At 43.1% G+C, this 27,259-nt stretch overlaps 1 protein-coding gene across 1 annotated transcript in view; it reads left to right on the forward strand.

Annotated features, from left to right (window-relative positions):
• The window catches only part of LOC310942139 (AT-rich interactive domain-containing protein 1B-like), a gene marked incomplete at both ends in the record, with an annotated part of 189,328 nt that overhangs the window by 57,770 nt on the left and 104,299 nt on the right, over positions 1–27,259 (forward strand). Inside the window, one exon of the mRNA XM_083907446.1 lies at positions 8,585–8,689. Within this exon, the coding sequence (XP_083763572.1) occupies positions 8,585–8,689 (105 nt within the window). The remainder of the gene's footprint in view (positions 1–8,584; positions 8,690–27,259) is intronic.

Below are 27,259 nucleotides of genomic sequence, written 5' to 3' on the forward strand. Positions count from 1 at the left end.
CTCAGCCCCGCTCACTCTCCACCACCCCTGCTTTTAATCACACCAGGTTAATTAAAAGGCCATGGAGCCTTTATGCTGCCTGGCCCCCCTGGCTTTTATTACCCCCATTGCTGTATACACACACACACACATTCACTCATGCGGAAATGGGTGCTCACCTTGGCGACGGTGGGGAGGAAATGAGAGCCAGGACGGAGGCTGTGTGAAGAGAGAGTGATGTGGTGGGAGCAGAGGGGACGGTGTGGGTGGGTTGGGTGGAGCACCCAAAGTTCAATGTCATTAATTGGTCACCATTTGAATATTAAGCGAAGAACTCCGTTAATTAACAGGATAATAAAAGTGCTGCTGGCTGGAAGGAGGTGGACAGGAAGAGGGGGAAAAAAAAGAAGGGATGGAGGGAGGACGGAGTGTGGAAATGAAGGGCATATGGTGAGACAGAGGAGGTAGAGAGAGAGAGAGAGAGGCTGGGTATGGGGTGATAAGAGGGAGAGAGAAACGTCCGTGGGTAAAGGTCTAGCAGTGGTAATTTGCAGAGAGCCGCGTTAATTGTCATAACCTTTTAAATGGCAGAGTTTATCGGAGTCCTCTAAATGTCCCCGCGTATCGCCACGGCAACCCCAGGCCTGCCACACTCCGATTGGCCGCCTCTGACAAGCACTTAAGCTTGATGAGTTTTCAAGCAAAAAGTAAATGATAAAAATTGAAGAAGAAAAAAAGAAGTAGTCTATACTGTATATGTCAGCAAGGTTTTTAAGTGTGTGTGTGTATGATGGGGTGTCTGCGACAATGTTTTTAATTTTGTGTGTTTTTTTTAACCTCCACATTGACTGACACTTGCTAATTGCTCGACCAGAACCCACCACTGTTTTCTTTCTCTTCCTTTTTTTTTTTTTGATTTATGTTTGTTTTTGTACAGCCAAGCCTGCAATTCAAATGCAAATGAACAGGAACGGGAGAGGTGTTTTTGGAACAGTTAGGACAATCATAATGGCTCCGACAAAAAAAAAAAAGAGGGGGGGCTCGTAGTTAGCGGCACAGCACCCGGGGGGCCTCATTTAGCTGCCATTTGTTAGGAAATGCCGTTACATTAGTTCCTGGATACAGACTTCACTGACAGAGAAAGAAAACAACAAAAATGTCAGAGTCAAAGTCGAGCTCGCCAAACACGCCGCTATTGTTGTTCCCATGCCTCAGCAAAAGTCATGTGGGCGTGCACCAGTTTTAGGGTCACATGTCCTCCTTCAAACGTGAGCCAAGGCGATTGAAGTGAACGGGGCGGACGCGGGGGTTTTTGGCGATGACGGTGGACTTGCAAAAAAAAAAGAGCGTGTGAAGTGAAGACGGCGACAAAGACACGCGCTCTTATTTGATTAGCCGTAGTTTAGAGGAATGGGGGAATGAAAGCCCTGGCAACGGGATCTGCAGTTTACACCGTTAGGCTACGTCTGACATCGTCCCCGAGGGACGGCCTGCACACAAACCGGTGTGTGTTTGTGTTTATAAGGGCAAGACTGTGTGTGTGCAAGACCTTTAAAGGGTGGTTTCACCCAATTTTTCCCACTTGGTCAAATGAAGAATAAATTTATAGTCATTTTAAATGCTGCGTTTGTTGAATTTTTTTTTGTGACTGATTTTCCGATCCAACTTTATTTATAAAGCACAACAACAGCTGGAAAAAAAAGTGCTGTACATCAGCGATAAATATATGAAACATATAAAACATACAAATGTGCAAACTAAGACCTAAGAACAAACAATAAAGCATACAATAAAACAAAATACTGTAGAAAATATAAAAATAACACAAATAAACAGGTCATACAATAAAACTATATATAAAAAAGATGCGTTTTAAAATCACAGTAAAGAGCAGTGTAGGGCTTTTATTTTCTTTAATTTGACCCACATTTCACCTTTTTTTCTATTTATTTCTTTTCCAATCCCATTCCATCCAACTGTATTTATAAAGCACTTTAAAAACAACAACAGCTGAAACAAAGTTCTGTACATCAGAGATAAATAAAAACAACATACAAAAGTGTGACCTAATAGACCTAAGAACAAACGATAAAACATACAATAATACAATTAAATACTGTAGAAAATATAAAAACAACACAAATAAACAGGTCATACAATAAAACTGTCTGATACTGGATCGAAAGCCAAAGAGTAAAAATGGGTTTTGAACCACTCGGAACCACAGTAAAGAGCATGTATGGCTTTTATTTTCTTATATCATTAATTTTACCCAAATTTCACCTTTTTATTTCAATTTATTTCGTTTTGTTCAGGTCTTTTCCAATCCAATTCGATCCAACTTTATTTATAAAGCACTTTAATAACAATAATCAAAACCAAAGTCTCACACTGGGTCGAAAGCCAAAGAGGGAGAGAATCTTGGGGCTTTTATTTTCTTTGAAGGAAGTGACTTTGACGTCCCGACTTCCTCTGTTGTTGTGGGAATGAGATGTGAGTATCGCAGATCCACCGTCTGATGATCGAATAACACATTTATCTCTGGAAATGTATTAAAAAAAAATAAAAAAATTTTTTTTTTGGGTGAAGTGGCACAAACACTGGCCGAAGAAGAATAGTGGCACAACCTGTGTGTGTGTGTGTGTGTGTGTGTGTGTGTGTGCTTTGTCAGTGCTCTGGTCCTCTCTTGTAGTCTCTTTGTGCTAAAGGTCAGGGGGATTGCTGAGATAGAATCCAATCTGAAGGACACAGTACTAGAACAGGCCCTGGTACAAATGGACCTATTAAGGTGGGCTGGACACACACACACACACACTACACACACACCCTCAGCTCACTGATATGTTAAGCTACACACACACACACACACACACGGCACATATTATTTCCATAACGGTCACCTTTCCCAGAGTTGTAATAATTGGCACCATCCTGGAATAACTGCTCATCATTTACATAAAGTCTTGTTTTAAGCACATGTGCTCTTTCTATGAGGCGGGGGTAAAACGGTATAATGCAGTGTGTCGACAGCACGTCTGACTCTGAATTGAGCAGAATGTCTTGTGTGATGCCTTCCAAATAATTCTGAAGTGGATCAAAACATCCAAGTGTCAAGGAAACATGAAAGACGAGCGTCAAATGTTGATTTTTGTCACATTAGCCCGGTGCATAATCTGCAAATCTGAACCAGCGACGCATGTGTGAACGCAGGAGTGTGTGCAATGTTAGATGTCTTGCTTTTTTCCCCCCATAAACACACACGGAAGCACACACACATGCATGTCTGGTGTTTTTCAGTGCCGGCTGTTCTTTAAGGGGCTCGGCCAAATGAGAGTTAAAAATACTGCCTTCAAACGGTAATTACTGCAGAGTGCAGGACACACACACACACACACACACACACACATTCAACCATAAATAAAGAAATGAAAAGCACTCTACCTCACTGTCTACCTCTGCCTGACCCTTTGATACTCGCGTCTTGTCTTTAGTGACTGACCCACTGTATGTGAGTGGGTGTTTGTGTGTAACTGGACATCAGAAGGTTTGTGTCTTCTCTAATGAAGCAGGAGGTGGTGGTGTGTGTGTGTGTGTGTGCGCACATGTGTCTGTATGAGTGTGTGTGTGTGTGTGTGTGTGTGTGTGTGTGTGTGTGTGGAAGGGGCTCGGACGGGTGGGGGACGTGGGCCTCTCTCTTAAAGATATGCAATTAAGCTTAATTTTTAATGAATATTAATGGCATTAGCGTCAGATTTTGTGGAGATGTGCATCTGCTAAGGTGTAGGCGAAGCGAGGGATAGGGCGGGGGTGACTAATTCATTTGGTAATCATGAGGAGAGCGGCTGGAGACGGAGGAAGAGGTATTGATGAAGAGGAGCCAGGGTGGAGAAAGAGATGGAAAGGTAAAAATGGAGAGAGAGAGAGTGATGGTGGAAGCGATAGATAAAGTGGGAGAGATGGGCAGCAGGATGGATGTGAGAGGTGTGGTGAAAGCATAAGATTAATGGGGAGAGGGGATGGACGGAGAGGAAGGAAGTGAGAGTGGAGTGATGGCGGCTGAGGGAGCAGTTAAGTCTGATGAGAGGGAGTGAAAGGAGGGAAGTGGACAAAAGTTGGTTCATTGAACATAAAAATGAGAGCGAAAAAGAAAGATTTGAGAACAGAGAATTAATAAGGATAATTCTTGATCGTCATACTATACTATGTCATTCAAAAATTGACCTTTTTTTTTGAAAAAAAATGTTTCTTCCAAAATTCGTCAAAAACGTCATACTATACTATGTTGTCCAAAATGTGCACATTTTTCAGAAAAAAAATTTTTGGTCCAAAATTTGACAAAAACTTCATACTATACTATGTCGTCCAAAATGTGACAAAGAGGAAGAAAAAAGGCCCCAAAACAACCGTCTTAATCGAGCGTGAGACCCCCAAAAAAAGTAGAGTGTCAAAAAATAAAATGGTGAGCGATGATTGGAAGTGGTTGCAGCCAGTGGAAATGAAGTGAAAGCCAACTTTGACCTGTGCTTTGAGGAAACGGCGCTTACATTGTATTGACACAATTCAAAGGATTCAATTTTACACTGGACTGAGTGCTTTTGGAAGCAGGTACATCACAAAAAAAAAGGAAAAGTCTTACATTCCAAACCATTGTCTGCGTCTTTCTGCTTTTCCCAACATTTCACACTTACCCAGCGACTCTCAATCGCGAGAGTGGCTGGGATTATGGCGCTGCTGCAATATTGATTTACGTTCACATAACACCTCTCCGGCTCTATATATTACACCACATTCAGTAGTCATCTATTCAATCAAATCTAATATTACACTGCCTCTCCACACAGCTGTCTAATAGCATTTAACTCACAGTTTGATTCCTGCATTCCCTGATGTACTTCAAACGCTTGCCTTCATTGGCTTCTACTATGCCAAGATGAAGTCTTTTGAAAAAGCACGGAGGATGAATGAGCATGTCTGTGTGTGTGTGTGTGTGTGTGTGTGTGTGTGTGTGTGCGCGTCTATGAGAAGACAGGATTAGCCGTGGCCTAAGGCTTAAGGTATGGAGTGGAGTGTATTTTAGAAGCTTCTAAATTAGCTGGGAAATGGGATTTTGAGACAATGGACTGGAAAAAAAAACTCAAATGAAAGGATGCACTCGCAGCACTCCTTCATTTGCCTCTGATGTGCTCTCCTAGTCTTTGTTACTCGCCTCTCATCATCTCTCTCTCTCTCCCTCCCTGCTTTTTCTTACCCATTCATTTCATCTCCCCTTATCTCTTTTTGCATCTGCAGCCTCCGTCTCACTCACCTTCTCTGTCCACATTACAGTTGACGGCGATGATGTAACAGTGTAAACAGTAGTACGAGGCTAACCTCTCATTGACCCACTTAAAACGGAACTCCCCCGGAGTGCACGCACAAAGACACAAAACTACACACACACACACACACACACACACACACACACACACTCTGCAGATTCATATGCCCGAATAAATATGAGACACGGGTCAGCAGCCGCTTTGCTTTTCTCTGTTCATATGCAGCTCCCTTCTCGTATTTCCCCTCCTTCCTCTCCCTCGCCTTTATTTACCTGTGCAGGTGTGTCTTTTACTCTTCAGACGACAACACTCCTGACGGTGTAACACAAGCCTGATGTTCGGCGTGCATCCTGGCGACGAGCGCGGCGGCGGCTGTGCACACACACACAGACGCGCCACTCGCCTTGGGACCTAACAACAAAACTAACATTTGTTGCTTTGTTTTTTGCATCTTCGCCGCAGTCCTGTTGCGTCTCACTTCTTAAAGAATCATACGTGATCTACATTGAACCACGTCTCCCCCTCTGGCTTGTTGAACATGTTGTTGTTGCTGGGTTTTTCTTTTTCGCGAGGTTTATTAGGTTACGTTCAGGACGAGGAGGGCCCCTGTGTTAATATTGCGGCTTGACGCTCCATTTATTTGACTTGCAGTGTTATTATTATGTTAAATCACAACTGATTATTATTAGTTTAGCTTTATTTATTCAGGATATGGCTCTGTGGTCAAAATCTCAGCCGCAACATGGAGCGTTTATCACAAAGAGACAGTTCGCTCAAACAAAGCAGCATATTTAAACAATCATAAATATTAGATCTGCAAGTATAAAGGAAAACACGCTGTCCAACTTCTTTCATTGTTTTATTCCAGATTATTTTTAAGGCTCTGTTTTGACATCTTTTAGATATTAAACATCTTTGTACCGTTCTTCCACTTTGATCATTTAAATGAGGGGAAAAAAATATTAACATCACATTCCTTCATCGCATGCGACTGTTTTCCCATTATGTTGTGAAATATGTTTTATGTGCAGTATGTATCAACTGGATCTGCTGCACAGATGCATCACGTACATAGCTGTAAGTCAAGTTAGCCTTACTGTAAACATTAAAACACCCTGAATGTATAACATATATACTTAACCCTTTAACACCGTAGACGACACATTTTGCATTATCATAATTACGTGGCGGTTTGTGCTTGCGGCTAACAGTTTAACGCGCAGAATCTGGCGTTCCTGTACAACTATAGTGTTTGTGCTAGCGGCTAACAGTTTAACGCGTAGAATCTGGCGTTCCAGTACAACTATAGTGTTTGTGCTAGCGGCTAACGGTTTATCGCACAGAATCTGGCGTTCCTTTACAACTATAGTGTTTGTGCTAGCAGCTAACGGTTTAACGCGCAGAATCTGGCATTCCTGTACAACTTTAGCGTTTGTGCTAGCGGCTAACAGTTTAACGCGCATAATCTGGTGTTCCTGTACAACTATAATGTTTTTTTTCTCAATAAAACATTTTAAATTGTTGATACACCATTTTAGCATGCAGTAAATTGTACATAACTGCTAGATGTTGAATGTTATTCGGGTTAGGGTTAGGAAAAATGGGCAAAAGAAATCACTTATCGTTAAAATTAGTAAAAAAATGCTCAGTGTGATTTCCCAAACATGTAGTTACTTCAGAATGCACCAGTAGAGGTGCTCAAGATGGCGGCTTGAAGAGAGTTTGGTTGAGCTAATGCGCGACATTGATTATTCTTACATTATAGCCTACAAGTATTGCATTTTGTTATTTTGTCAAGTCCGCAACGTGTGTAACGAGTATAAACAACTACTTTTTGACAGTAAAGAAACACAAAATCCACTATGGTTAAGGTTTTGACAAAAATGTGGGAGTGAGACGGTGGCAAAATGGAGAGATTTTTTGGAACACGAACGAAATGAATCGTGTCACTGGCAAAATGTAATCATCGTCACTGACACACATAAAGCCCATAAACCACTGAAACGTGTTCAAGGATATGTGATTTTAAAGCACAGCATAAAGACACTGCTGTACAGAGAGTTGAACCCTGACATCTCTGCAAATATTAGGCCTTTTTTCCCCTGTAAATTTGGAATTTGTGAATTAACTCACTGAAAAAATGAGACCAGAGCATTTTTAGTTTATTTCCTATTAAAATGGCATGCAGATTGTGTGTACGTATAGTAAATCTGCAGCAATGCGTATGTAAATATGAATTTAACATAATTCCCTTACAGAATTTACAAAAGTACTGAATTGGTGAAGGCACACATGATGTCACGTTTAATGCTCTAATAATAGATCCATCTCTTGCTGTGAAGAATAATCTTGAGCTATAAAATTATATCACCTACCTGACAGGAATATTGCCCACCTACTACAGTATAATCACACAAACGATAAAAAAAAGAAGGCTTTTCCAAAGTAAAAACACACAGACTATGTAAGTAAAGCTTTAAGTATGTTGTGTCTGTGCAAAAGCGCTGGCGTGTGATCTCTCGCCGCGTCTCGCCGATCAGTTATCGCTAATCCTTCCACTCAGAGCTCTTTAACAAGTTGCCATTGTGCTGCCAACGCTTAACATGATGGAGGGAACGACCTCCGTGGTGAATGGGGAGGGAGAGGAAAAAAAAGAAGGGAGGGAGAGGGAGCGATACAGAGGGAGGGAGAGGGCACCACCTCCGACAATGGGGAGAAAATTGGTTTACACTAGATAGGCTTGTGATTACAGAGGGAAAGAAAATGACTTGGATTGAACAATAGAACTGAGTGTGTGTATTTGTGAGTGTTTGTAAGAGTGTGTGTGTGTGTGTGTGTGTGTTCCGAGGATTAGTGGGTGGTTAGGCCGGGATTTGGTTGAAATGAATTGACGGGTATGTTGTGCTGATGGGTGCGTGTTCGCATGATTAGAAGTCTGCGTGTGCATTTTCTCTCTCTCTCTTTCTGTGTGTGTGTGTGTGTGTGGACTTACAAAGCCTTCTTCAGGCAAACATTCCTGTGAACAAAAACCAAGCTTTGTGTGCAGACAAAAAAGAAGATGGCAGCTCCAACTCCCATTTCTACATGATGCAAAAATACCGTAACACTGGAATAAAAGCATTTCTTCAGCGTTCCTTCCCTTTTACAACTTCGTTTGCATGCATTTTTTGGGGGGGGTTAATGTGTCGCTTTTGTTTCTGTTTAACTAAATGATAATGTGGAATAAACGCATGTTGTTTTCATTTATTGATCATAGACTCGCCCTGTGTTGTGCGTTTTCTTTCTAGGAGGCCCAGCAGGAGGGCTACAACTCCAGGGGTCCTGCTCCAGGGAACTCTGGGAAAGCGAACAACGAAGATGGCGTCTCCCACGACCGCCCCTGCAGTCTGCCGGTGAGCGACAGTCCAAGTCCACCAATACGCACAAAACTTTTTCGCGCATATAACCCGAATACACACCATGTATACAAGGAGAAACCGCTGCAGTTCTGACTGGCTCCTCCTCTTTCTCTGGAAACAATCTCAGCCCGTGGTCTGAGCATTTTCATGGTCCATGGGCCAGACCCAGAGCTAGGGTCGCACAGAGGAGGAGTAATTGCAGAGAAACTGCGATGCTAGGCTTTAATTTCGTATTCTTTCTGGCTAAACTAAGTGCTTTTTTTCACTCTCTGTCATTCCTTCACTTCCAGCTCCTCAGCACTTTAAGAATAGAACAAATGGACATTTTACAAAAGTTGCAAATATTGGCACTGCTTGAGGTGCGTGTGTGTGCGCTGTTTAATTTACTACACACTTTGGAAGAGCCTCAGGAGTGGGAAGAGCAAACGGCAGGAAAACTCTAAATCCTAAGTCTGCAAACTCAAATTAAGTCGCAGTATTTTCCTCGCAATGATACTTTTAACAGACTGCGAATGTTTAAGCAAACACTGCTGCTGACTTCTCTTTGTTTCAAATCACTGGCTGAGTGATTCCTGTTCCTCCGCTTTGTCGTACACACACACTCCATAACAGCTCATATCATCTGCTTTATCTTGGCAGTTTTTTATTTTCATTCTCTTACAATCTTGCCCTCCCGATACATTTTCCCTCCTCTGTCTCTGTGTCAAAAGCAGCCTCATGAAAGCTCCCACTCCCTCCCGAGCTCATGTTATAATGAGAAATGGCCTTGATGCATCAGTGTGTGAATCCAGAGTGAGAGAGAGAGAGCAAGGAGCTGCTGCAGTGACACGGGCAGATCTATTTGAACCAACACCACCATCGCCCCGTATTCCCTCACCACTTTAATCCTGGCGGTTTTTTTGGGGTTTTTTTACCCCTCGGGTTCTCCGTGTGTTTTCACATCCCGTCCAAAGCGCATGGCTCGCAGAGATCCTAATCGGCGGCAAGTTTTGATGAGAGAGAGACACAGAGACGGGGGAGAGGGCGAGATGGATAGACGAACACGGAGGGAGGGAGGATGGGAAGGAGAGGGAAATTGCTCAGTGCTTGCCAGGCTCTTCCAGCAAGCTGTCACGGCAGAGATGCAACCGTTTCTCCCTCTCTTCTCTCTCTCTCTTCCTCTTTCTTTCTCGCTCTCTTGCCAGCGTTTGATGTCAGATCTAAAGCTGCTGTCATCTTTTTTTTTTTTTTTTTTTTCCTTGTCAGAAGGGAGGGAGGGAAGGGAGGGGAGCGCAGGTCGGCAAAGTGTCATGTTGTTGTTTTGGGACGAGGCTGCTGTGTGATGTGGCGGGATTTTTGAAGGGGAGACCAAAGAGAGGGGATAAAAGTGCTGTAGTTTCACAAATGCAAGTCAAAGTGGCCCTTTCCTTTTATAATTGTAATTTATAGTAAACATAGTGTTCACTAGGAGTTCACTGTTTCCATTTTGTTGCGTTTCTGCCACATCGGTTGGTCGTATTCATCTATATTATGACGACATAATCATTTTTCATGACATATATTTTTAAAACCCTCATAAAGTGACACTAGCTCTCACACACACACGTTTTTTTAAATATTCCTCCTCTTCACTTTTACCCTGGTCCAGCCGAGCCTGTTCCTCCAGTTCCGCACAATAGTGAAGTCAGCAGCTAATGCAAAGATTGTCTGTGGAGAAGATGAACCACTCCATAGTTAAACAAAAAACACAGTAAAACTTTCCCAGAGTTGCTCGCAGCTCACATATTATTTTCCCACACTAACTCCACAGAGGTAAGAATAAAAATGACCAAACTGTGAATTTTTAACATTTTGTGCAAAAAGTCCCTGCAACCCAGTGCCATAACTTTTGAAATATATTCCTTTTAAAAATCGCCTGCCTCGTGTTACACATTAGTCATCGCCGGAACTTCAGTCTTAATTCAAATGATATTGACTTTTTGCCATTTTCAAAACTGACAGGTGTGGCAATTACAAGTAAATAAATAATAACTGTGGGGGTGTCACAGCGCTGGGCAGCGTGATTGCCACTGGATGACATGTTGACTGCTGCCTTGTTGGTCCCCGCTGTGTTGCGAGGGAGTACACAAAAAAACACAAGAAGAAGAAGAAGAGTGAGACCTCTGCGTATCCTGTTGAACGCTTCGCCGAATGTCACCGGGTGAGCCAGTTCTTCCAGTGCCACAGTGAGGTGAGAAGCCAGGGATTTCATACCCCACCGTCCCTCCCCTTCAAACCGCCCTCCTCCAACCCCACCACCACCACCACCACCACCACCCCCAGTTCCAGTCAGTACATGTTCCCTGCTCTCCGGCGCTCCCCTGACAGCCTGCCAAGCTGCCGCGCAGCCTCCCATCCTCTGGGACATGGGAGAGGATGGCCAGCCATGTGGAAAGACAGACAGAGAACTGGGGGTGAGGAAAAGGAGGGTGAGGAGCAGGATGAGAAAGAGAATGACTAAGAGGCACAGAGAGAGAGAGAGAGAGGGCGTGAAGCGGTGAAGTGAAACGTGGTTATCTTTTTGTCACTTGTTCAGGGTGAGGGATGTTGAATTCAGGCTATTGGGTTCTGGCAGTGGCATGTTATTCACACTAGTATATGCACACACACACACACACACACAGAGAGAGAGAGAAATAATCTTGTATGTCTTTCAGTGCTCATTTGCCCCTCCTTGACTTATTTTCCATCAGACAAAGGAGGAAATTTCAGAAACGCCGCCGTCTCTTCCCTTTCTCGCTCCTGTCCACCTTGGCCCTCCTCTGTTTCCCTGAGTGTTAGGTCACGGAAGATTGACAGGACACAGCTGGAGAGGTCTGCCCCCCCCATCGCCACCACCACCACCCCCCAATTCTCTCTCTCTCTCTCTAAGTACAGCCACACTCACAATCAAACAGACTCACAAACACACACTTTGATACACATTGTGTCCTTTTGCGAGCCGTTTTCACACAGCGAGCGCGCGCGTGCTCTACCAGAGCATGTCAGTCAGGCTGCCGATACAGTATGTGCTCTGGCTCTGCCTCCCCCCACATTCCCTCCCCTCCCGTCCCTCTACTGTGTTTTATTTTAGAGTCCCCAGGCAGGCAGACAGGCCAGCAGGCAGTGCACAGTAATGTCATCCAGCAGGGTTACATTCAACCTCCACATTAGTGCACACGGGGGAGGAGGAGGAGGAGGAGAGGCAGAGGGTGGAAAATGATGGGGAAGAAAAAGGAGAGAGGAACTGAAGTGGAAAGACAAATATGTCCTTTACATACATCAGAATACGGTTTTGAATACTGTAGATGCAAACCATTTATCATGCACGGGGATTCTTCTTCTTTTTTTTTTTATTATTCAAATTACGCTGACAAAATGCTTCGGCGGTCAAGAGCCATTTTTCTTTCAAGGACATCGTTTCTGTTTATATTTCCGTACGCATCTATGCGAGCTGTATTATTTTCCCGCTGCATGTGGAGCTAGAAGTGGTGGGGGGTGGGAGAGAGAGAGGGAGAGAGAGAGGCAGCAGCGAGATGTTTTCTGGACCCTGCTGACTATTCTTAGAACAGTCAGCAGCATTGAAGGCCACAGCAGCTCCACTGCCACTGCTACAAACACACAGGGGCTTTGAGAAATGCTAATCTGAGGCTTGTTTCTCACTGTGACGTGCAGGGGCAATGCCCATGCTTCCACAAGTCTTAAACGCAGAGACCCTTTTCCAACTTAAACAAGAATAAAAAGACCTTATAACATCCCCGTATATATATTTTAAATCAAATTATAGCTTGAATCAGTGTTTTCATATCTTCGCTTTCCCCCACCACAGACTCAGATATCATGACACAGCGAGTCCTGGCTTCATCTAAAATGCAGACAGGCTATTTTTCCGCTTGTACGCCGGCCTGTTTTCGTTTGCCTCTCATGAATCATTTAGCACACACACACAGTTTCATGTACAGGCATGTTTTTTTTTTTGATTCTCGAGTGCCAGGAACATGTGTTTTTGCTCGGGCTGTACCATTTGTTCCCCCACGGCGGGAAAACACAGACGCACAGGAGGTGGAATTGTGAATTGGTGACGGTTGAATTGCAAGCAGAGAGGAGATTTCCCCAGGACTTTGATCGTGAAACATCAACATGGACGTCCCCTTAAACCACAGAATCGACGCGTGATGATACCTGAAATACAGCATTTTTTTCCAGTTATTTGTGTCACCATCTGACACCTTAAGTATCAGACATGGATTAATCTTTGTCCATCACAACATTGAGGGCATATGTGAGATCAGCCCTTAATAAACACCAGTCATTGAAAGAATTTTATGCAAGGAAAAAGCTATGTTGATATTTAGGTAAATGTCTCCCTTGTTTGTTTCACGCCCTACATTGCTACATTGATGTACGTAGACTAGGACTCTAGGTCTTGTGGACTGTCCACTGTCTCTCGCTCTTTTCCGCCGTTGACGTGAGATTCCGTGCAGAACAATGAGCGAGTAAAGTTTAAGAGAGAGCAAAGTGATTGAAATTTGAGAGAATTGGTCCTGGAAAAGTCCTTGAAAAGTCCTTCGAATTTGATGTCAACCAAGGTGTGGGAGCTCTGTTTGTGTGATTTGATTGTCTCGCACCTGTCTCGGTGTGTTTTTACGAACGTGCGTTGATTCTCTGATGCTAGCGCTGACAACTTTGGAAAGTTGGAACAACTTCTGCTGCATGCAGCGAGAGCGAAGTGAATGAGAAAGGTTTCAGTTTCAGACATCTTGACCGCGTACACGTGAATCCAGTGTAACTAGGTTAGATAGTCAAGGTAGGGTAGGGTAGGGTACTGGTGGGTAGGGTAGGGTAGGGTAGGGTAGGGTGGTGGATAGTAGGGTAGGGTGGTAGGTAGGTAGGGTGGGGTAGGGTAGAGTGGTGGGTAGGTGGAATAGGGTGGTGGGTCGGTCAGTAGATAAATGGTTGAATACGAGAAGACAAGGTTGACAAGGTTGAATTTCTAGTTGTGAATCATCAGCACTGCTTGTGTATCTCTTGGCAGGATAATGAAGAAAAACCTGTGCATACAATCCGAATCTAAAGCATTCACAACCTTGATTAGGCTCATTTGACTTTTATCTGCAATATTGAAGGTATTAGATAAATAAAGTCGTAAATTTAACCTGACACAGGACCACACAGCCTCTGTGGAAGGGAGAGAGACACCAAAAGAGAATATCCCTATGGAGATCTATAGTATGTCTTGTGCCTGAAGGCTTTCAGTTGTTGCTTTTGGCCCAAAATATTGTTGGCTACTCACTCGTCCACCTACTGGGAACTGTGCTGGAGCGATGTCAGTTGTTAAAGCAAACTGGTAACACAAGGCTGAGCAGCAGTGGTACAGAGAGAAGGAAAGGGAGTGTTGTGTGTGTGGAGGGGTCCTCAGCTGGTGGGGGGGGGTGGGAGCCCATGTTTAAACCTGACCACCCCTGACAGGTAGGCTGACAGAAGCCTCACACACCGGAGCAAAGGGCAGATACTAAGATGGTTTATTTGTGCACATGCTTCTTCCACACTTTACCTGCCTCTACGCTCAGATATGAGTCCACCCCATAGTGTGTGTGACAGGCGTTGTCATCCGAGAGTCAGTGGGGGGAAATGGAGAGGAATGAACTTGGTTAAGAAAACGCCAGTCCACATCCACAGAGGGGGAGGAGATGAAGGAGTGACCTTAAAAGCAGAGAAATGCTTGCTCTCTGCATCTTTTGTCCATCAGTTTCCTTTTCTTTTCCTCACTGGTGTCTCCACAGACGAGGTCAGATTCACAACAGAAGAGGGACACACACACTGATCTAAATGTCAATGACAAGCAGGATTGTGCATAAACATCTTGTATAAACGGATAATGTGAGGCTGCTACTTTACTTTTCTGGGCTTTTATAAGGCACAAAACTCAAATCAGTGTTCCTAATCCACCATGAGACGAAAATATAAAGGCTGTTAGATCACAATACCAGATTAAGGGATGGCTAGATCAGATTAGCAATATGATATTATAACAAAACAAAAAAAAACCTGTAGTTTCTGTTTGGTCACAGGAGGAAAATACAGGCAAAGTGAGACATGACCGCATTATGAGGTGAACGTGTTTCGCTTGCAGCGTCTTCAGGTTCACTCGGCTCATTTGGGCGACAGCCGAGCCAAACAGCTGGGATCAAGTCATCAGTTACAAAGTCAACATCCTTTTTGGCAACACACCACACCCGGGTGGAAAACAACTCCAGCTCCGAAAATACAACAAACATCAGCAATATTACGTCAGCGTGCGGCGAGTGTGTTCCAAGAATCCAAAGATATGAAAAGAATAATACTGAAAGAGAGAGAACAGTTATTACATCACATGAATCCAGGATTCCTACATCATCTTTCACCTCTTTGACATCAACTTAGTTGCATTTTAGACGTACTATACTGCTTGGTTGCATTATGGGTAGTGAAGCACCCGTTTCACATGATGTAAGGATTTTAGAATTGTGTGCGACTCTAATCTTTGCTTATTCCCATATTCAATCCAGTGATTCTGACACACACGCTTCACAAATATTGATTTCAGAACACGACATAGATCCGAGTGAATACTTGATCACCAGCCATTAATGCTAAGATGATGTCCTCCTGGCATTATTAAGCCCTCCATGATACATTTAGCACATTAATATTTAAATGAACTGTTAAAATCTCTCAAATGTTATTGAAGCCAATCTGAGGAGAAGATTGGAAACATCCATTTTATGTCCGTTAATAGTTTCTTTGTGTGTATGTGAAAGGATTTTTTTCTCTTCTTCTTCTGTGGACTGAAGTAACACATTTCTTTGAAGCTGAGTCACAGCTGATAGGGTCTTTTTTTTTTCTTCTCCTGCTCATTTTCCACTCTTGACGGAAAATAGGGAGCAAATTAAGAATAAGTGAAATACTTCATCAACTCCTTCCACCTTTGCTTTCATTTCTACCTTATTTAGTCCAACCCCCTCCTCTCGTCTACACTCTCCCTTTGCCCTAACTTCAGTCAGGCACTTCTAACCTTTCTGGGTTTATTTTTATGTCTGTTCTTGGATGCCTCGCCTCCCAGCAGGCTGGCTATGCATGGGAGGAAGGAAAGAGGGAAGGAGCCAGCTGAGAAATTGAGGAGAGGGTGGGAGGAGGGGAGGAAGGAGCCATCAGAGGAGGAATATTCTGTCATCACCATGGCTCCCTCTGGCTGCTGGGAGGCTGAAATTACATCTGACTTTGAAGTTAGGGGCAGCAACACCACCAGTGTTGCTATAGCGATAGGAAGTGTGTGTGCATCTGTGTGAGTAAACTCCTTGGGAGGTTTATTATGCATGATCCTCACTGTGACTAGTACTGATGGCATTACACTGCTGTTATTAATCTACTCTCTTAAGATACCTGTGCTTTAAACACATCCACGCACCGGCGTAGCTTTGAATCCATGCTAAGGTGCGTGCACACACACACACACACACACACACACACACGTACGTGCACGCACGCAGACACGTGCATGTCCCATTTCACAGCTGGATTCAAACTTCATGTCGTGCTTTTTAAAGATTAAGATAAAGTTTTTCCTCTTATTATCCTTGAGAAGGTTTAGCTGGCTGCACACTGTGCTCACAGGCAAACACTTTCTCTCTCACACACACACACACACACACACACACACACACACACACACACACACACACACACACACACACACACACACGTGCAGAGTTATTCAGATGTCGGATAGCTGCAGTGTTTTAGCAGTTTGAGCTGCTAATATTCCACTGAGTCCTTGAATATTAATGTTTTTTTTGTTTAATCAAACTGTGAGTGAGTCAGTCAGATGGGTGGGTGGATAGATAGATAGATAGATAGATAGATAGATAGATAGATAGATAGATAGATAGATAGATAGATAGATAGATAGATAGATAGATAGATAGATAGATAGATTTGTGATATTTGTATATAGTTTTTTGTAACTTCTAGTCTAAGCTTTTATTTATGCCAGTTTTCATTTGTTTTGAATTTGTTTTGAAAGTTTGCCTTTTTTGTGATTACATCATTGGAATCAGTTTATTTAAAAATCACATTATCTTATACAAACTGTATTGTTTTGATGCCATAATTTGCCTTAACACACTATGCATTGTATCAATTTTTGAATCGAGAATCGATTATGAATCAAATCGTGACCTAAGAATTGGAATCGAATCGAATTGTGAGACACTCAAAGATTCACACCCCTAATAGCAATGTCTTTTAGCTAACTTTGAGATAGATAGATAGATAGATAGATAGATAGATAGATAGATAGATAGATAGATAGATAGATAGATAGATAGATAGATAGATAGATAGATAGATAGATATTTTGTAACACTAATTTTAAAAGGCGACAGGAGGGAGAGAAGAGACATACAGAGACGAGGGCTGGGGAGGGTGAAAATAATGTTCCATTAATGCAGAGCCAGGCTCTCGCTGAGGGCCCAGCACCAATCTGCATCTCCCTCCAGTCTGCCTGCTATACATTTTTCATGAACGCTGAGCGAGAATTAGCAACGGATTGCTGCTGCAAATCGCTTCTCCGCGGTCAGGGGCAGATGGAGAGAGAGAGAGAGAGAGGAGGTAGGGGAGGAGAAGAAGGGGGAGAGAGTAAAAGAGGGAGGGAGCCGTGCAGTAATGAGAGGAGGTGAAATAGGAAAAGGAGGATTGGATGCGGTGGTGATATAAGCACTTATGATGACCAGTACATGTAAGCTGCATGTCCTTTATGTACTACTCATTCTAAGTCAGGAATGTTGGACACTACATTTCCCATAATGCAACTAAAGAAGCACAAGTTCACTCTCGAACTTTCCCCTTCCCCCTAAATTAGTAAAAAAACCTCATGTTGTACAGTACAATACTATTTGTTTTCTAAAGCTGAAATAAACCCAATGATAATATCATTATTTCCTTTCCGTCCTGTGTTTTTCCTCTCCTCCTCCCTCCTCCTCCTCTCCCCTCCTCCTGTTATATTTCCTCTCCTTGGCCTGTGTTCTATATAATTCTGACCTCAATCTCGCTGTGCTCCCTCCACTCCAATATAGCCCACTTTCATTTTCCACCGGTGGCCTCGCGTCTGCCATTACAGACCCTTACTGACCGGCTGGCTGTCTTACTCACACTCTGCCTGCTTTACTGACCAGTTGTCCACCTTTTTTTTTCCTTTCCAATTTTCAGACGAGCAATTTTTTCTTGTCTGATTTTGTGGCGTTAGTGTGTGTGTGTGTGTGTGTGTGTGTACACTCGGTTCTGTCTGCAGTTTATAGCAGAATGAATAACATTTATTATTCCATAAGTCAGCTTTTCTTTGAACCTGAGCCATTTATTTATTTTGCCCTAAAGTGATGTTTTGCATTTAATTACATTATATTTTTTATGATTGGTGTGATAGGAAGTGTGCCTTTGAGACTTTCTCTATGGTAATCCTGATAACTGGCTATGGGATGGACCCATAGAAGAGGGCCTGTGTGTGTGTGTGTGTGTGTGTGTTAGCCTGAGTGCCAGCCACGGTTATTACAGTTGTCGATATATGGCGCTCAGGGCTTTATAGACACAAGAAACAAGGCAAAGTCTGGACGCTCGCCAGAGTGTGTGTATATTGTGTGCCAGCGTGCTTTATTTGTTTGCGCCCTTGTGGCACATGTGTGCGCCTATGATCCTTTTTGTGTGCATGCGATTGAGAGCTCTCATAAAAGACCAGTTCAACAGTGTGTTAATTGCTCATGTTACAACTTGTTAGTCCCAGCAGTGTGCTTGATATGCATACGTGTGTGTGAGTGTGCATTTTATGTACGTGTGGGTGTGCACGCTTCGCCGAAGTTACTTTGCATGACTCACTTGGTTTAGTGTTAATGGATATAAAAGGAGGAGGGTGGGGGGGGGGGGGGAAGGGACACATACAGGATGGGAATAGAGGAAAGAAACTTTACTGTGTGGAAGGAGGAAGGGAGGCAGGGTTAGGGTTTTTGGCGGGCAAGGAACGCAAGGGAAGGACGGCTGGCACTGAAGCGCGGAGGGATTTTCTCCTTGTGGCGTTCAGCCCTGACTGATGCCTGTTGTGCAGTCCACTTCTGCTGTTTACCGTCCTGCCAGCCTGATTGCTATCGGAAACTTGGCAGAGGGACACAGTGGGCCCGTCGGAAACAATGCTCGTGTAACATTTGCTTTTGTAACACTGTCACACGCGCGCATAAGCGAAAGCGGAGGAAGACACATTTAAGGGTCACCGGCGGCGGGGCCCGGGTTTTCCCAGTCGCGCTGCTCTTTTTGGAAGTGTCTGACCATCTGTCAGAGTTGGCCAAACGATGAAACAAATCTTCCATCCCTCTCTCTCTCTCTCTGTGTTTCTCTTTCTCTGTCTCTGTCTGTGTCTGTCTGTGTTTGTGCACCAAAAACAACCTGTGACCACAAGGAAGCCAAAAAAAACCACACACCGCCAAATAGATAAATTGAGCCGCGTGTGTGCTGACATAAAAAGTCTCATCTCAGGAGTTCTGCTCGTCCACCTGCAAAAATTGATTTTAAATTTTGTAAACATGATTTCCGAGCATGTGAACCACACCACACCATGTTTATAAAATGCACTCAGATTTCAGTTAATTCAACTTAAAGGTGCGTTATCTAATAAATCTAAAGCAACTGGCCTTAAAATCCTCCTAATATGTCACAGAGACTGAGGAATAATGTTCATATAACAAACTGAACTCACCAACAACAACAGTACAGCCAAACTATTTGCATTAAAAAAATATTTTGCAGACTGCAAATCATGTTTAGGTTTTGAAATCATGTTTTGGCATGTGGCGCCACCTACCGCCGTCTACCAATCATTGCGGTCAGTAGAGTCTCAGCTGCCGAGCAACCACGGGTTGCCAGTTACGTCAGAAAACGAAACCTAAAAAGTATAAAGTCTTATGTATTTTGAATTTGAATGTAGTAACCGTTTTTGGCCACATTCTTGCATATTGCACCTTTAAGGTTATGCACATTCAACTTCATTATTCTTAAACTTAGTTGCTATTACTATTTCATTGATTTTGGATTTGTGTGTGACATATTGAAGTAGTTTTCTGACATATATGAATGTGTGTTTGACCCTGATCCAGAGATTTCCACGATTTGAAATGAAGGTCATCTTGAGACTCTGTTTCAGTGAAAAAGACTTTGATAAGTTTGATATGAGGTAACTGATAGTCTTCACACATTTGATATGTGGCAGCCATTCTATCATCACCTTTTTTTCTCCTTTCTTTTCCCTGATATACCTGTTTTCATGTGGTATGAAAAGAATTCTACAAATATAGAACAATATCGCTTCTATTCAGACTGAGACAACATCTTGTTTTTAATTGATTCTTTACAAGCATTTATTCTATTATTATAGTTTGTTGTTGTTATTAATCCTGATTGCTTTATAATTGTTTTATACGTTTTAATAGTTTTAAACCTTTCACTATGTATGAGCCCACTTCATGCTTAAAAACCCAATGGAAAATTTGATTTTAAAAGAATAAATCTTGACCTAAGGGAGACATGTTCAACTTTTAAACAATACAATGATGGCTATCATTATACATTGTCGTATTTACATATTACTGACATTAACCATGTGTACTTTTCTGCTATTATGATAGAGCAAGTTAGCATCAACTGCTGTTTAGTTAGCTACATTCCTTTTCTCATCATGGGCCAACAAACGCCACTGTTAACACTTCTATTTTTGTGTCAGGGCTTTGCCTCGAGTTCGCCGCTGCTGTACAGTGACACTTTGAGAGCAGTCAGAGTCACACACACACACACACACATTAGGGAAACTGTGGTTAATGCTGTGCATGAACTTTCTCATACAGTGCAATTTAACGTAAACATGACGTCGTGCGCGTCTTTTCCCGGTCAGTCGTCATGCGTTAACGTTAGCTAACGCAGCTAACGGAGCTAACTGGTGAACGGTGCCTGGACTCCGGTGCTGCGGCATGTAAACATGACATCACGCGCGTCTTTTACCGGTCAGTCATGCCGGTCAGAGTAGTGCTAGAATAATGTATAATGGAAAAGCGCCAATATTGACACTGTGGGAAACAGAGACGTCGGAGGTTCTCCGAGTGCTTTTTCTGGTTATTTTTTATCTCCTCTGCTTCTTCTGTAGAGATGAGGGAAATTGACCCATTGACCAACAGATGAATGGTCTTTTTTTTATCAATCAGAAAGATTAGTCCTATTAAAATAACACCTCTCTCTCGCTCTCGCACACACACACACACACACACACACACACACACACACACACTCACAGGGTAATTTTGAAACAGTCTTATGATGGCTTTGCATAGCATTTGGGCTAATGATGTGCCTCGTGCTTCCTTCCAGGTAGGTACATCCATTAGCAGCCATATTACTGCCACATAATGGCTTATTGGTTTGTGGGGAAAATTACCACGGAGCCAGGACATGAAGAGAGAGAGAGAGAGAGAGAGAGAGAGAGAGAGAAGGAATACTGAAAAAAAAAGAGATGGGGAGAGAGACAGATGAAGAATGGCAGAGGCTCTGAATTATGGTTACAGCTGTTATGATTTGTTGTCTCTCAAGTCTCTTCTGTTTCATTTCTGGTTTCCACACCATTCCCTTTTAGCCTCAGGGCGTCAGGAGGTTTTTTTTTTATTATATATATATATATATATATATATCCTTCTAATGAACCGTCGAGGCTTTATTTGTTGTTGCTACCTCATTCTTTCAAGATGGAAAGTAATATTCGTCGGATTGTCTGTGTCAACACACTGTTTGCAGGTTGTGTGTGTGTGTGTGTAGACGGAAGTGGAGTTAGGTGGTTTAATGTGTTTGCTCACAGTAGTTTGGTCTGGCGGCCTGTCCTCACAGCCTTATCAATATGCAGCACAATTGAGTTGATTAGTTTGATTAGTTTTAAAGAGCACACACACACACACACACACCGATATAACACTATGAACAGTGCATCGTTGGCTCTGAATATGCTGTTGTTGTGATATATTTTGCTTAACAAATGTGGGACTCTGCACTGTTTTGGTTCAACTTTGAATGAGTCATCCGGCTCCTACACACTCGCATGCATTTTCACACACACACACACACACACACACACACGCATCCATACTGTACAAATACAATGAAAGTGTGTGGAGTAGGAATAAGTTTAAAGGTGATTCTCTGTTTGTGCAAGAAATGTATAAATATGTAGAAGACACAGATTGTAATGCATGCTCTCACATACACACATACAACCATAGTGTTTGGTTTGTGTATGCATGTGTTATATATATATCTATGTACATATATAGATATATCTATATCTATATATATATATAGAGAGATATACAGATATATATGAATCAAACTCACCTTGAAGTGTCCTTCTCTCTTTCCTGGCTGCCCCTGTATTTTTGCCATTGTTTCAGCTTTGAACACACTGCAGCACTGAGTTCAAAAGAAACGGCCGCTTGTGTTTGTGTGTGTACGTGTGTGTGTTTGAGAGTGTGTGTTTGTTAGGAATGACAGACAGCAGGGCTTTAGATGGAAAGAGAGAATTCCCCCAACCTCCGTCCCTTTGCCATCAAAGAGCAGCCAGGCCTAGAGAAGCTCTCGTTTTCCTCCAGTCTACCTCACTCCCTCCATCCCTCCATCTCCTGGCCGTCCTCAGTTTAAAACCGACCTGACACGTAGGAGAAGGAGCATGGACGGTAGACGATGAGACGAGGTCAGATCAGCTCACAGAGGGAGAAGGAATGATGGCGTCTGACAGAGAACGTGAAGATCACCGTTTTCAGTTTCGATTTGAGATTTAGTGGCCTTCTACATTCTGGTTCTTTCTCTACGTTAAAGGAGACATTATGCAAAACCAACTTTTGTAATCATTTTAATACTTATATTTGGGACTCTGGAGGCCCTATGAGGAGGCAAAGTGTGAAAAATGATGACTCAATCATGTTTTTGTGGTCCGCCTCAGTCTAAGTACAAGAGATAAGACATGCTAGGTTGACTTTTGTCATTCCTGGAATTGTTGTCTTGTGGAGCTCCGCTTTGTCCCTAAAAAACACGAAAATGCAGGCGACGGCAAAAGTATCCGGAAGAGTGGAAGTCTGCGAAGCGTTCTATTCTTGGCTCCACGGTGCAGCACAGAGTTCTACACAAACTTCCAGCCTCAGAGGATTTACACGTCCAGTGGATTCATTTTACACATGACGGCAATGTGCCAGCTAGAGTCGGCAAATGATGGCTTTTCCAAATGCTAACTGCTGTTAGCTGCCGGAGCCTCAGTGACGCTGATGTAGTTTCCTGTGTCTCATTTGCATATTTAAAGAGACAGGCACTCCAAAGCGAGAGTTCTGAACAGGGCTGTTTTGGCAGGGTGATTGAACTGCTGTGGTGCTTCATGGGAAATAGTTGTGTGTTATAAGTACTGTAAAGAACGAGTGCACCATTTTATGTGTATTGATGGTCTTTCCTGCACGTGCATGCATCTGAATTTGAGCTTGTGCGTAAGTAAAATACCTACACACACACACAGACACACACACACACTCCTGTACTCCCGGGATTCTATCGGAGCATTTGGCCTAAAGGTCACGACTGGGTAGCAGTTGACAGCTTTGGATTAGCGCTCAATATCGGATATTCACAGTTGACTTTTGCACAGGATAATCAGACATGATTAATGTCTCCGGCGTTCCTCGTTCAACTCTCGGCTTCAGGCGAGACCAAAGACAACGGAAGGACGAGGAAAGGAAGGAATAGATGCATGAAAGTGAGGTTTTCTAGGGCATCAAAGTAAGAAATCAAAGGGGTTTGAGAAGAGTCTCACATGTCATAAGAGGGAAAAAATACAGAGAAAAAAAACAACTAACATTTAGACTGCAAGAGAAGAATTCTCCTCATCCCTCACCAGAACAGATGGAGAATGTTTTCTCTCATCTCTCCCTCTTCCTCCTCCCGGGTCCCACAGAGGCTGCTTTAAGACAAGGAAAGCAGCAGGCCAAGAGACAGAAAAGGTCATCTCGTCTTTCTCTCCTCCCTGTTGTCTTCTTCTTTCCATCACTGAAATGATTTCAGCTCCCGAGTCCTCTGTGAACTCATTTTTCCCTTTGTCACGATGAGCGATGCGGCATTCCGACGTCAACGGACAAGGGAGAAAAGTTCGGAATCTTTACCGTCTCGTGAATGAAAAGGGAGATTTATGTATTTTAAAAAAATGTCTCTGTAAGAGACAAATAAGTCAAATAAAAGAAGATATTCACAGCATCATTTGCTGATTATTTGCTCATGTTTTTCTGTCACAAAAAAATCCACCCTAAGAATTTGCTTTCTACTCCTCCATAACAATGTTTTACTGTTATGACCCCATTTTTTCTTTCATCTCCACCATTTATACCTTGCTATTTTCTCCATCTCACCCCTCCCTCCCTCCCTCCCTCTTCTCCACCGTCTGTTTCTCTCCATCTTTTTCACTGTGATTTCTTATTTCCTTTCGACCTCATCCCCACTTATTTCCTGCCGTCCTCCCTCACCTCATCCTCCTCCTCCTCTCCTCGAGGAGGCCTCTCCTTTTGGAGGCTGCAGTCACCCAAAGGTCACTCAGAGCTGACATTTGCTGTGGAATCTCATTGATTTCCGCTCAGACACTGTGATTGGCTCGCCAGAACTGTTTCCATTTTCCACCAATCCCCTATAACCAGGAAGCCAGCCAGCTGACCCCGCAGGTCACCTCGCTCCAAATAGCTTTTTTCTCTGGTGCTCTACAGGCTCTCTCCACTTTCAGTCTGAACACCTCCCTTGCATGCTCAGGGAAAAGGGGAGAGGGGGAGAAGGATGGATGAAGGGTAAGGATTAAGGCTGGAAAATGGAAGTTTACAAGGCCAGTGGCACTCGTGCTGTGTACGGCCTCCTTAAGGTGCTTGATGTGGCTCCAGAGCGTGCTTTGCGAAAAACATGAAGTTGTTTAATTTTACTTACTTTATTTTGTGAGAGTGTCTTCCTCACTGCTGTTACAGTATATTCCTGCTTAAAGTGCAGTTGGTGAAGCTCCAGTAAAATACGCTGTACCTCTTTAGTGATGTTCATGTTTGAAAGCAGCATACATAAGCACGGAAAGTATACATGTGGATTTTAATATACAACACACTCAAAAGGTTATTTTCACACCTCTTAGAAATAAAAGTTCTAAGTATAACCATATAAGGTTCTTCGGCCTGTCCTCATAGGAGAACCCCTTTTGGCTCCAGAACCCTTTTAAAACCCTTTATTCAGGAAAAGGGCCTTTTAAAGGGTTCTCTGGATCAAAATGGTTCTTACTGGAACCATTAGTGTTACCAAGAACCCTTGAAAAACCCTTTCTTCGGGAAAGCAAAACGAAGAAAGGGTTTTTCAAGGGTTCTTGGTTTAATGGTTCCAGGTAGAACCTCAGCCCTTGTAGAAGGACCCTTTTGGAACCCTTATTTCTAAGAGTGTTTAGACTTGGCACGATTGGGGACTCATATTCCCCTCCTCACCTGAGGCGGCGCTACATCAAGAATTACTGACCGAGAAGACGACAAACAATGAACAAGAAATTTCGCTCATCTATTGGTTAATGCAGGGCAACTTCTCTTTTACCATATTATCAGAGCTTTTACCGCCATTTCTTTCCGGCTATCAGTCTACATGCACGTATGGGTTGGTTGTGTTGTACCCACAATGCCCTGCGTTCTAGTCCGCTTCCTGCATTTGATTCACTTGAGGCGTGTCAATCGGCATTCCAAGTCTCCCTGCAGTGCCATCCATGAAGTTTAAAATATTAAATTCTTTAAGCTGACGGTGAATACAAATCGATCGGTCGACTGTATCTCTGTGTTTTTGTCGCTGTTGTCTTATTGGTCCGTGTACTGACTTCTTCGATCATTTCTGGGTTTAATCCTGGTGTGGGAACTGCGGCACATGCGTAGAACTCCCAGGTCAGTTTCGAGTCCGACTGAACAGCTGTGTTTCAGTTTAACTTTTGTTCCTTATTGATATAAAACTGTTCTTCTCTCTTGCTCCATTTGCATCCCAGTTAGTTTTAATCTTGTTGTGTTTGGCCTCAGTACTATTCAGCGTGGTTGTTTCTTCATGCTCCAGTTGAGACAGTTTGGATGGACTCATCGTTTGGTGGTTAGAGCACAGCTAGAGAGGCGAAGTGTTCAGCCGCTGCAGCTGTGTCATGAGACACACTGTAGTTGTCATGAGTCTCCAACTAAAGCCTTGGATATTTTTGGACAGTTTGGAATGGAAATCACCCAAATGTTCCTCTAGTTTTACACACAAAAAACATTTATTTTAAGTCAGTGAAAGAATGCACTAATAGAAGGAGGAATTAATTAAAGAACAATATGGCCTGAACATGTGGGATGCGTCCATCTGGTGTTGTGATGGAGAAGTAAGTGCTGAAAACAAATATAATACAAATATATTCCTTGTATTAATCCAATTTAACTGCTCAAGTAAAAGACTTCTGTGTGTGTCTCCAAATTAACATTTTAACACAGTTCACTCCTTAATCCTCTTTTGTAAATCGAGTAGTTTTAACTGTACAAAAAGTCAAAGGGACCAACAAGCAAATGAGAATGTGTTTTGTTTATGTGCCTCTGAATATTCACTGTGTTTACCCCGGTTGAGGCACGCTCTTGTTTTTTTTTTTTTTGCATAACACATATCACAGAGCGTTATACCTCTCTATCCGTTGGTGTTTTCCTTCCCCCTGCCTCTCCTGCGTTCTGCTGCCGCTTCCTCCTGCAGAAAACACCGTCCCTCGTGAGACCGCGGCGGCTCAGGCTGGTAGAAAATGTCCGAACGCACCGGCGTAAACAAAGAGGCAGACAGCTCTCGGTCTTTTCTCTGTGATGTGATAATGTGTTCCCCACGCTGTTTTTTTTCTCATGCTAATGAAGTGGACTGCATCGGTAATCACTTTCAAACCCTCTGCCAGGAAAAAAAAAAAAGTAGACACGGGGAAAAACAAAGGCTCAAACAAAAGGATGCTGTGTCGTTGTGAGAGCGCGTGTGTGTGTGTGTGTGTGTGTGTGTGTGTGTGTGTGTGTGTGTGTGTGTGTGTGTGTGTGTGTGTGCGTCTACGACAGTGGAAATAGAAATAGAAGTGGCTGTATGTTTAAAGTGGGTTTGTGTGAGTGTTTTCTCTGTAATTGTGCAAACGCACTGCTGCACTGCAAACCACTGTGACTGGCTGCAGGGGAAGGTCACAGTTCACTCCGTTCTGATGATGAAGGGGAAAAAAAAATAAAAATGTTCAGATGTAGCAGAGCTAAATGATTGTTTCAGTCCTCGGTAATGATTGTTTTGATAATTAGTGGGATGCAGACTTTGAGAAAAACTTTTGGAAACATTGTTTGAGTTTTGTGGTAACCGACGTCAGCGTGGCAAGAATCTGAAGTCTCGTTTTGAAGGCTCCTGAATCGGAGTTTGGTTGGCGCCGTGTTGACCTTTTTGCAAATGGAA

Source organism: Microchirus variegatus (genome assembly GCF_963457635.1).
Source record: "Microchirus variegatus genome assembly, chromosome: 21".
Taxonomy (NCBI): domain Eukaryota; kingdom Metazoa; phylum Chordata; class Actinopteri; order Pleuronectiformes; family Soleidae; genus Microchirus; species Microchirus variegatus.